The sequence below is a fragment of the Thunnus maccoyii genome, chromosome 5 (assembly GCF_910596095.1).
Source record: "Thunnus maccoyii chromosome 5, fThuMac1.1, whole genome shotgun sequence".
Taxonomy (NCBI): domain Eukaryota; kingdom Metazoa; phylum Chordata; class Actinopteri; order Scombriformes; family Scombridae; genus Thunnus; species Thunnus maccoyii.
The window spans coordinates 2,850,705-2,862,941 of record NC_056537.1 but is presented as its reverse complement, the minus strand read 5'-3'; the positions used below and the strand labels follow the sequence as shown (position 1 = coordinate 2,862,941).

At 38.9% G+C, this 12,237-nt stretch overlaps 1 protein-coding gene across 1 annotated transcript; it reads right to left on the bottom strand.

The window, feature by feature from the left end:
* Positions 1-8,013: 8,013 nt before the first annotated feature.
* On the bottom strand, positions 8,014-9,759 carry LOC121896810 (tripartite motif-containing protein 16-like). The gene has a single exon (XM_042410839.1). The coding sequence runs from the start codon at positions 9,733-9,735 to the stop codon at positions 8,071-8,073; it is 1,665 nt and encodes a 554-aa protein (XP_042266773.1). The 5' UTR covers positions 9,736-9,759; the 3' UTR covers positions 8,014-8,070.
* Between the last annotated feature and the right edge of the window lie 2,478 nt (positions 9,760-12,237).

The window sequence follows — 12,237 nt, the reverse complement described above, 5'->3', positions numbered from 1 at the left end:
CTTTATTGTAAATGCTCCAGCCTGCACCAAACTTTATATGTTTGATAAGAGTCCCGGCCTGAACACGTCTACATGACAATATTCCATCAGTGATGCAAACTGGCTGAATAGCGCCCCCTACGAAATTTCAGCAAAGCAGCCCCAGCAGCAGGCAAAATAGTGGAAGTTTTTACAGCATGTTTGTCTTGTTTTAAGGAATAAAAGAATCACTGACCACATAACTTGTTACCGTGGATTATTTTGTAGTGAAAAAGGCATGGAGGTGATAGACCTGGTGACAGACATGGTGGCCACATTGACAGGCAGACATATGGGAGCCACAGCGCCGACACGGACTGGAGAAATGATGCGAAGGACAGGCATGGGAGTGACGGGGCTACAGAGAGGCCTGGAGGTCATGAAGCAGCAGACAGGCATGGGAGTTACGGGGCTACAGACAGATGCAGAGGGTATCATGCAGGTGACAGGCATGGGACTTACGGGGCTACAGACAGATGCAGAGGGTATCATGCAGGTGACAGGCATGGGACTTACGGGGCTACAGACAGATGCAGAGGGTATCATGCAGGTGACAGGTGTGGGAGTTACGGGGCTACAGACAGATGCAGAGGGTGTCATGCAGGTGACAGGTGTGGAAGGTATAGGGCTACAGGGAGGTGCAGAGGGCAACATGCAGGGGGCAGGCACAGGGTCTGTGGGGCCACTGCAGTACTCTTCACCCCGTCTCCTCCCTGAAACATTGTCATACAATTCGTACAAAATGTTCCCGTGCTCGATCTGCAGAGCGCCAGACAGGAGCTGGAAGGTATCAGTCAGTCTTTCATTCACCTTGCAGAATTTGTCTTCATGAGACATGGATTTCAGGAAACTCTTAAAACGAGTAGTTTGGGAATATTTCCTCATCAGTTCCCTGGCTGATTCCAGAGTGATGCAGAGTTGCTTCAGAGCATTGGTCACAGTGTCAGACATTTGACCCGGCCGCCTTTGTTTGATGGTCAGAACCAGTTCCTCCAGGTCTTTGACTCTCTGCGCAAGTCGTTGGCAGCGCTCCTTATTGGTCTTCGTCTTCTCAACCAAGTCGAGGATAGTTTTACAAAGGCCCAATATCGGTTCTATTGTATCCATGATTAGCTGTAGAGACAGACAGATAGTTAGCTTGAAATGGAATCAAATGGAGTCACAGTCAAGTGAACCAGATTGAGTTAAACTGAAACTGAAATGAAGAAAACCTTGACCTACACATATCTAACTGAATTGTGCTGAAGTGAATTTATCAGAAACCAAGTGAATTCAGAATGAACAAAATCTTGTGAACTGAAACTGAAGAGGTGCATTTGATCTCTGGAGGATATTTCCCATGAAAACATCTTTTCAAATCTCACCAGAGAGCCCAAAAATGCTGAGCCAGGTCATCCACGCTCCTCGCCATTTTGGTGGGAATTTCAATTTTAATGGCCTTTTTAATCCAGCCTACAAATTTGGCTTCAGAACTCACCACTAACTTCAGTTGACATTGGTTTTTCTTGCCATAATCATTCCTCCTGTTCATACTGACCATTAGAAGATCCCTTCATAATGCACTTACAATGGAAGTGATGGGAGACAAAATCCACAGTCCTCTTTCTGTGTGAAAATGTATTTAAAAGTTTATCTGAAGCTAATATGAAGCTTCAGCGTCCAAATGAGTCAAATCAAGTAGATATCTTTCAACATCACTGTTGTGAGTTCTCTCATGCCGTCTAAATGGCGGACTCTGGTGGACAGAATATTCACTACATTAGACCCCAATCATTCCCCTGCTCCTCCTCCAGAGCGTCACACTTGCTCTGCCAAGTTTTAGTGTGACACTAAAAAAGGACCTGGCTGAGACAGAACAGACCTGGGAGGCCAAGAATAAACAGTTGGAGGACGAGAACAAGAAACTCCAGGAACTATCTTTGAAAAAGAAGAAGAAGAAGATATTCAGATGTTGCTGGTTGCGCAGGAGGAGGGCAAACACCGAAACAGGTCTGGATAGCTGAACAGACAGAGGAGGAAAAAGCAAAGAGGGAAAAGAAAGAAAAGAAGACGGAGAATAAACAGATGGAAAAGGAGGAGAAGGCCGAGAAGAAAAAAGGTTTTTGGATTTGGATACAAAAGAGGAAGTGTGACAGCGACAGCGAGGTGGAGGAAGCTGCTGGCTGTTCAGCACAGTAGCAACCTCTTCCTCCCCCTTCACCTCCCCACCTTCCCTCCATCTCCCCTTCTCTACCCTCCCCTCCTTTCCTCCAACTCTCTTACCCCCACCCTCCCTCCTTCCTCCTGTCTCCTCCTCCACCCCCACCCTCTCTCCTGCCCCCCTCTATCTTTCCTCACCTCCTTCCTCCCCTCTTCAGGGCGGCACACTGGCTCAGTGATCAGCACTGCAGCATCACAGAAACACCTTCACCTGCCCGGCTGCTTGTTTCTGTGTGGAGTTTGCATTTTCTCCTCGTGTCTGCGTGGGTTTTCTCCCGGCACTCTGGTTTCCTCTCACAACACAAATACATGCAGGTTAGACTGATTGGAAACTCTAAATTACCCCTGAATTGTACATAAATATACCTCATTAAAAGTCAAATAAAAAAATTCAAATAAAAAAATTAAAAAGTGTCTCTCTGAGTAAAGACATATCAGTACAACTGTATGACTTAATACTGTGAATGTTAGAAAGTAGAAGGTGTCTTATCAAATGTTTCTAAGTAATGATTTAAAGAATTAAATATTTTCTGTGCTTCTCTTTAATCGAGCTAATGGTTCCTGACGGCATTTTACCTGTGGAGAAATGACTGTTTCAGTAATGTTTCAGTAATGTTTCAGTAATGTTTCAGACATAAACGTGTATTGATATCATTCAGTGTGACTAACTTCTGCCCTCACTATGTGTGTAGGTGTACAGCTCTGCAGCGAGTTAAACACACTTCCAATAAAGGTTGAATACAGCAGGTTGTGTCAGAAATCCACTTGATATGATTAACTCAGACTGCTGAAGCCTCACATAAGCTTAAGATAAACTTTTAAATGCATTTTCACACAAAATGACTGTGTGGACTTACCATGAAAGTTGAGACAATTTGTTCTGCTGTCCCCTAAGGGCCAAAAAAATGAATGCAGTTTTATGTTGACTTGTATTCATTGCAGCGAATAAGAATAAAATTAAACCAGCTATTCAGTACAAGTTTAGTTACCTCACAACTTTAAGGCAGCAAGGTTACATTTTTATGGTAAAGAACATCATGTAATTTGCCAATGTAACTTAACCGTAATGTAGTTGCTACACATGAATAGTAAAGGAACAGATACCTTCCCCCTAAAAATTTTTTGGTGCAATGACATTTAAACGATTCATTTAGGATTTTGTCCTGTAGCTCTTTAACTATTCAGCTGTCTGTTCCTGCAGTTATCTGCTGGTATAATTTTTTTTAAATGTTAAATCATGGTGTAACCTCAGACCTTACTAAACCTGTCAAACCGCAGCTCTGCAGCTTTGCAGCTCTGCAAGATTTTACCAGCTGATAGCTGCAGGAACAGACAGCCAGAGAGTTGAAGAGCTGCATGGTGAGAAGCGAGGAGGATTTATGAGTGCAGGTCCTGGTGGGAGGTGGCCGTTATCATTCTACCATTTCTGTAAATTTCATGCGTAGAGAACTCCCAAACTGTCGACATCAGCATTGGCACCACCTTTTCTGGGCTGATTTTAAACAGCCGATAACAGGTCGAACCATTTTCAACCCATGAAATACCAATTTTTATAAATTTGGTTTCAATGTTAATATTATTAACACCAGCGTTGATGTGATTCATCATAGTACAGTCATATAACTTAGTTTACAGCTCAAAAAACATGTTTTAGTGTGCAGTACCTCTTTAATTTATTAAGTCCATGTCATTTTAATTGATGTGATTGTCAGTTAATGCATATATATATGCAGTTGCTTCCACGGTTCATCCTCAGTTTAGTCTCTGCTGAATTATCTTCCTGGATTAAAACCATTTAATTTAGTAAATCTCTATTGTTTTAATTGATACGTTTGTCAATTTATACATATATATGCGGTTCTTGAGAAATAATAAGATGTCGGCCTGTTCCAAACAGGCACATTTTGAACGGGCACTGCAGTATTAGTAAGTCAGCCAACTGGACATGCTCACTGCACTTTCTTCACAGCTGAGATTCTTTGACTACAGGATTTATCTGAATCTGATATCAGTGTGTGTGTGTGAAGTCCGTCGCCGCCTTTACAGTGAAAGAATGCTGAGTGTCACAGAGACAACCACCTTCGTGAGGGTGTGTGAGGTTAGAATGTTATCTGCATGAATTCCCAGAAGTCTCATAGTCATGAACACTTTCCGCATGCTTAGGTTCATGAAAGTGGAGTTTGAAATGCTCCAGGGCATAAATTACTGCCACTGTAATTTTATTCAGTGCTTACAAACTTTACATTCAAAGCTTAGTAAAGGAAACTCTTTTCTTACCACCATGTTTTATCCCACGTAGAGTTATTTTAGTTAAAGCCGACACAGTCTTCCTACACTGTTGTGTGAAGCTGTGTTGACAGATAAATACACTTTTGTGCACAACAAACACTTGCCACCATCATCTGCCTGTAACATCATGTACACATTACTTGTACATATGTATAATATCAGTCTACCTGCTTATAAAATGTGTAAAGGTGTCTGTAAAAGAGTCTTTTACATATATTTTCACTATCCAGTGAAAACCATGTATCTCCAAAGATGGACATTTTAAAATTTTGTGATTAAATGTTTGGTAACACTTTACTGTAAGTCCCCTTTTTTTTAGCAATTATAAACAGTATATAAACATTTAATAAATGGGTTATAACACACCATAATGCAGTTGTACGTAGATATAAGAACCTTTTTAAGTGTTTATTAATGTGCAGTATTTGTCGACCTTTATAACTTCTCTCATGAAAACATTTTTTAAATATTATCATAACTGTGTTTTACCATATTGTCATTTATTATCTGTTTATACACCAGAATCCAGTTATGGGTGACCACACAAATACATTTATTAACTATTATATCTGTTTACAACTACATTATAATAGTGTGTTAAAAACCATTTATATTGATTGTTTATTTACTGTTTATCAATGTTTTACATGTTCCTTTATGTGTTGAGAAAACTGTCCTCCTTCTAAGCAAAACAAGCCATTTAAAAATGCATTGGTTTATCTGAAAAATCCACTGTCACAAAGCTGAAAGCAGCCTTTTCTCAGCCCATAAATAGTGAACATTTTGGAGATGCATCATTTTCACAGAACTGTGATGAAACATGTAAGATCTCATAAAGAAGCAAAGTTTTGAAATGAGTTCAGTTAGTTAGAAACAATCAAAAACCTTAAAAGATTATTCACCTGTGACTGGATGTTGACTGGAAGCAGCCTTTCTGGATCCGAGTCTGCCACCTGAAGAAATGAAAGTAAATTTGTGCCATCACACTCTTATGCACCTTTCTTATTCTTCTCAGGTGTTTATCTGAGACATCTGAAGCATCTGACGTCATGCCAATGCATTGCGATAGACAGAACAATAACAATAATCATCCATTTGTTCAACCTGCTCACCCTGTTCAGGGGGTTCAGACAATACAAATATTTGTTTGACTGCTTTAGTTACTTTTCAGATTACAGTTTTACATAAAACACATTTGATCAGATTATAAGATACAACACATTATTAAATATTAAATCAGTTGTTTCCAACCTTTTAGTCTTGTGAGCTCTTGTATAAAATCAGTGTGTAGTTGTGGCTCCTTGTCACATTTCACATGTCTATGAGTTGTTAACAGCTCCACCAAATAGTGATTTTTCCCTCTAAACTTCTCACATGCTTTCATTTCAATAAATGTTCAAAAAATCCAATATTTCACCAAAAATCAAAGATTAGAGAAAAAGTCCAAAAAATAAAAACAGATTTGTGTATCACAACTTTGTTTTTTCCTCTTTCCTCTCCCATTAATCATACACACACAATACTTGTTAGTAGATCAGTTCATTGTTGTTTTGACTCGAAACATGAGATTTGATGACAATAAGAAAAACATCGACAATCTCCAGCCGTATTCTATGTAGCTGATCTCAGACGGCCAGGGCTTGAATCCAGAACCTTCTCGCTGTGAGGCAACTGTGCTAGCCACTGAGCCACCATGTCGCCCTAAATCAAACATTTTATAAAGATTTTGTTGAAAAGAAGAAAGTTATTTTCCCTGTTACATTTTGTCTAAGTGAGAAAGACTAACTGAGACTGACTACTGTATTGGTGTGTTTATTATTTGTGTATATTTGTCAGTGGTGGAAGAAGTACATCATTTGATTATTAATAGTGAAGCATCAGTGTTAGAGCAGCATGTTACTGTTGTAGCTGCTGGAGGTGGAGCTAGTTTACACTACTTTATATACAGTTAGCTAGTTTAGTCCAGTGGTTCCCAACCTAGGGGTGGGGCCCCTCCAAAGGGTCAGCAGATAAATCTGAGGGGTCATGAGATGATTAATGGGAGAGGAAAGAAGAAAAAACAAAGTTCTGATACACAATTATGAAATCTTAAGTAGCATCAAATGGAAATACTCAAGTAAAATACAAGAACTTTAAAATTGTACATAAGTATAGCATTTGACTAAATGTATTTAGTTACTTTCCAAGAATTATATTTGTGTCTTTACATATTTTAGCATTTAAACATCACCACTCATGTTGTATCAGTCACCTCTTTTAATCACAGAGAGAATCAGTAATCAAAATAAACATAAAGGCTAAAAGATTAAAAGAAAGTAACAACAACAACAACAAAAATACAGACTTGTTTCAGTTTGCTTGTTGTTATAACCAGTAACCACTAGATGGAGCACATTTCAGTTTGAGATGGAGTTACAACAGCCAGTGTTAAATCTCCTGAGTAACAAGCAGTGATGGAAAGTAACTAAGTACATTTACTGAAGTACTGTACTTAAGTACAATTTTGAGGTACTTATACCTTACTTGAGTATTTCCATGTGATGCTACTTTATACTTCCACTCCACTACATCTCAGAGGGAAATATTGTACTTTCTACTCAACTACATTTATTTGACAACTTTAATTACTTTTCAGATCAATATTTTACATATAAAACATTTGATCAGTTTGTTATATATATATTGCTATTGATTAGACTATTCAACAGTATAATGTGTTGAAAGCATTAAAATGTTTTAGTGAAGAAAGCTGAAAGTACAGAGACTGACTGACAAACGTTCGTCTGCTCTGAACATGAACTCTGTACTTTGTGGTGTTTCAGGAGGAAAACTGCCTCAAATAAACTCTCATTTTAGTTTCAATATTTTCTCCAGAAGCTTTGAATGAGACCCTGAGATGAAGACAGAAGAAAACACTTTGTTCAATGTTGAAATAATAACTTTATTGATTATGTAAAGCTTCAGATTGTTCACACATCCGATCAGTAAAGTCTGTTAAATGACTCTTGTTCAATGATTTCATGTACGGATTCACTTCATCCACACAATCAGTTAGTTTAACCCACAATGTACAAGAACATAATAAATGATTATTATCATGATAATTACAGTTTGATTGTACATTTCTTTATGAATCTACAAAGTGATGAGAACAAAATATCTATGATGAAGGAAGTTCTGCTGTTTTCTCTGTTTAAGACACTGAGGTGGAAGAGAAACAACAGCACACAAATACATCAATACAAACATGAAACTAACATTTAGAACAAAGAGAAGTTCACATTTTCATCTGAAGAAACATCAGTGAAGGTTAAAAACATCATCATGAGCAGTGATAGCCTCCATGGATAAAAACACACAGCAAAAAGTGACATTTAAAGAAACTCAAAACATTAAAAGAACAACAAATGAAAAGAAAATAAGTGTTGACAATCCCAGTTTGATTGACAGTTGATCTCTGTGCAGTTCAGAAACACCACAGCAACGAGCTCTCAGAAACAATGGAGACAAAAACATGAAGAATTACAACAGAATCTGACACATGAAGTCTGAAATGACTTCTGTCTATTTGAGTTTACACAACTCAGCTGTGACTCCATAATAATAAGGACGAAGTCCAGCATAGAGAGGCTGAGTGAATGTGGTCTGGACTCTGTGGAGGAGAGTCATGGTTTCAGAGACACTGTAGAAGGACAGAATACCTGCTCTGTGATCCAGGTACACTCCTACTCTGGAGGAACCAGGACCTGAGACGGGAGTTCTGATGTTGTTGAACCAAAATGTATAACTGTTAGTGTTACAATCTAACATCCAAGATTTATCATTAAATCCAAATCCACATTCATTTGAGTTTCTTGCTCTGCTGATATTCTTGTATGCAACTGCTACACGAACTCCTCTCCCTCTCCACTCCACCTCCCAGTAACAACGTCCAGTCAGACTCTCTCTACTCAGGACCTGACTCCAATTAGTGAATCTGTCTGGGTGACGAGAAGACTGTGGTTGACTCATGTATGTTGCTTTTCTGTTCCCCTCAGATAATAACAAATATGTGTATGCTGTGTTTGGATCCAGTGTGATTTCACATGAATATTTTAAGAATCCAGCTCTGGTCTTGGGCTCTGCTTCTGACAGTAAAGCTTCAGTCACTGCCCGTGAGATGGTTGTCCTTTTCTCCCTCAGGACGTCCTGTAGTTTAACTCTGAGCTCTGACACAGCTGCTGTCACATCCTCAAAGTATCTTAGAGGACGGATATTGATGCTGGATGAGTCTGTAGATGCACTGAGTTGTGACAGTGAGGGGTAGTTGTGTAGAAACTCTTTGTGATCCTCTGTGTGTGAGAGCTGCTTCAGTTTTATGTCTTTCCTCTTCAGCTCAGTGATCTCCTGCTCCAGCTTCTCCTGAAGCTCTTTGACTCGTCTCACTTCAGTTTCCTGCTGGGATCTGATCTGCTGCTTCACATCAGAACTTCTTTTCCGGATGAGACAGATCAGGTCAGAAAAGATCTTCTCACTGTCCTTCACTGCTTTATTAGCAGAGCGATTGACGGCCTCCACCTCCTGTTGAAGCATCTTCACATCTTTCTCTCTGTCCTGGATTCTCTGCTGGATGTTTTGTCGACTCACCTTGAGCTCTCTCTGCCTCTCAGTCCTTTCTGCTGCAGCTGAGACTGTGTCGTGGCTTTTATGTTCATCCACAGAGCAGAGATAACAGATACTCTGCTGATCAGTACGGCAGAACATCTTCATCACCTCATCATGACGAGAGCAGATGTTCTCCTGGAGCTTCTCCAAGGGGTTGACCAGCTTGTGTTTTTTAAATGTAGCTGATTCAAAGTGAGGCTGCAGATGTTTCTCACAGTAAGAGGCCAGACACACCAGACAGGACGTGAGGGCTTTCAGCTTCCTCCCAGTGCAGACATCACAGGCCACATCTTCAGGTCCAGCATAGCAGTGATCAGCAGGAGCAGCTTGGAGTCCAGTCTTCTTCAGCTGCTCCACTAAAGCTACTAACATGGTGTTTTTCACCAGGACAGGCCTCGGTGCGAAGGTCTGTCTGCACTGAGGGCAGCTGTAGATCTTCCTCTGATTCTCTTCATTCCAGTGTTTTTTAATACAGCTCATGCAGTAGCTGTGTCCACAGGGAATAGCCACTGGATCCTTCAGTAGATCCAGACAGATGGAACAAGAGAAGGTTTCTCGGTCGAGCTGATCTCCTTTCTGTGCCATTTCAGCTCTCAGTGTCAACGACTGTCTGAGTTTCACTTCCTGAGAAGTGAAACATGTTTGACACCTCTTGTGCTACATTACATGTTGGTTACGCCCATCTTCAAACTGTAGATCTGAAGGGGAGGGAACAAGTAAATATGAGCACAGAGTAGAGCTTTTTGTGTTTGAAAGCAGGAAGAAGAGGGAGGGCTTATCAAGCGCTGATTCATTCAAAGTAGAGGAGCAGTTTTAAAAGGATACTGGCTGCTTTTCATTTGGCTGATGTGGCTCCTTGCTTCCTTCACTCATGTCTCACCTCCTCCCAGCGAGGATGGAGGAATTTAATTAACCTAAAGGGACGTCCTCACTCACTACAGCCTTATTTTGAGGAGAGGACAATGACGCACAGCATCTCCACTGTCAAATATGTAGAAGTCAGCTATCAATATGTAGACATGATTAAGTAACAGTTTAAACTCTAAAGTTTAAACTTAAAATTCATGTACAATTAATTAACAGTTTCAAGTGTTACTTAGTAATTTCTACATATTGATAGTTGGAAGGAAAACACCTGATCACTGCTCCAATGTTTTATCATTTGATTATAGATCTACAGCATCGTCTGGCTGTCGAATGGACAATGTAAACCTGTTAGTTACTGTAATTACCGAGGTCTTCTCAGAAACTGAAATGACTCCCCAGGTTTTAAAATTACTGAGTTCTCCTGATATTCAGTTTAATCAAACTTTCTATTGATTACAGAAATACTCTAGATGAACAACAGAGAAATGAATCACTGTTGTAGAAATGATAAAATTCCAGTAATGTGATAAAAAAGATAATTAAATCATTTTATTTGATAACATTCTTTAAGTATTTGTGAAAAACCAGGTTAAATTAAGAATGTAAAATCGAGTAAAAGGTTCATTTTTAATATTAGATGAATTTAAACAAATCAATAGTTATTTGTTGCAGCTCTGAATCTGCAGCTCTCAGAGAACATGAATGCATCAGATTATTTGGTTTTGTTGTTCACAGTCATACCGCTCCTACCAGTCCCAGCAGATTGGTGCCCCGTGTGAGGCTTCCCTGATATCAGCCTTTTTTTTGCAATAGTTATCTGCAATAATCAATAATTTATAATTTTTGAATTATCAATAATTTTTCTGAAGATTCCAATTTTTGAAATTTTGACTTCTTTAGTGCTCTGCCAAGCATATACAGTGTGGTTGTGTATCGTATACAGTGTGCACTGGTGGTTGTGTTAGCAGAGAGTTGTTAGCATTTTGCATGCTAGTTGTTTAGCCCCCAACACTGCAACCAGCTATTACTCACCAGAGGTGCTGAAGCCATCTCATTAACATCTTTATAGGATAGGTTGTAGAGTAATTAGCACACACACTCCTTTCCCTGCTCATGTCTTTATAAATATCCACAATTTATTTTATACAGTATGATTTTGTTGGAGCGATATATGACATATAGATCAAATCAGATTTTAGATTTTACTCAGCCATAACGGTCTGATTCATGAAGATTGTTTTACTGACAGAAATATTTCTACTTGTATTGAAGGATCAGGATTCTTGTTGCATCACTTCTTATGGACAGCAGGGAGAGTTTGACTGCTAAAATTAAAGTCAATATGACTCCAAACTCCTGAATGTGTTCAGTTTTCATGTCTGGAAAAATTAATAAAACACTCAAAGTTCTCACAGTACTTTTACTTTAATACTTTAAGTACACTTTGCTGCTAGTGCTTATGTATTTTTACTTAAGTGAGATTTTTCATGCAGGACTTTTATTTGTAATGGTGTATTTTTACATTGCTGAATTGGTACTTTTACTGAAGTAAAGGATCTGAGAACTTCTTCCACCTCTGGTAACAAGTTTGTACATGACAGCCACATACTGCTCTTGTATGACATGAAGATATACAAGGTAGTGAAGACTTGTTGCGCTATAGAATACAACTTACCTAGTTATTCTGGAAAGTACACTAAAATACTGTAGTACTACCAGCTGCAAAATGACAACACAATACCAGTTCATCCTGCAGGTGTTTGGAGTCCTTAATATACAATCATTAAAAAGACATTTTAAGTTATGATGCTGTTCAAACAACACACTATAATTGTAAGAAAATCCATAAGAAGGTTGATTTTTAGATTGAAGACATGCTTATCCAAGAGTCAACTCATAAACTGAGATAACAACTTATGGCCTTTAGTGCCTTGTTGTGATTTACTGTATATAAGGGTTGCAACTAATGATCATTTTCATTATTGATTAATCTGCTAATAATTTTCTCATTTAATCAGTTAGTTGTTTGGTTTATAAAATGTCAGAAAATGGTGAAAAATGGCGATCACTGTTTCTCAAAGCTCAAGATGATGTCTTCAAATGTCTTGTTTTGTACTGACCAACAGTCCACAACCCAAAGATATTCAGTTACTGTCATAGAGGACTAAAGAAACCAGAAAATATTCACATGAGAAGCTGGAATCAGAGAATTTGGATATT

Coding starts and splice junctions, on each gene's coding strand:
- LOC121896810 (XM_042410839.1), bottom strand. CDS start 9,735: ATGGCACAGAAAGGAGATCAGCTCGACCGAGAAACCTTCTCTTGTTCC.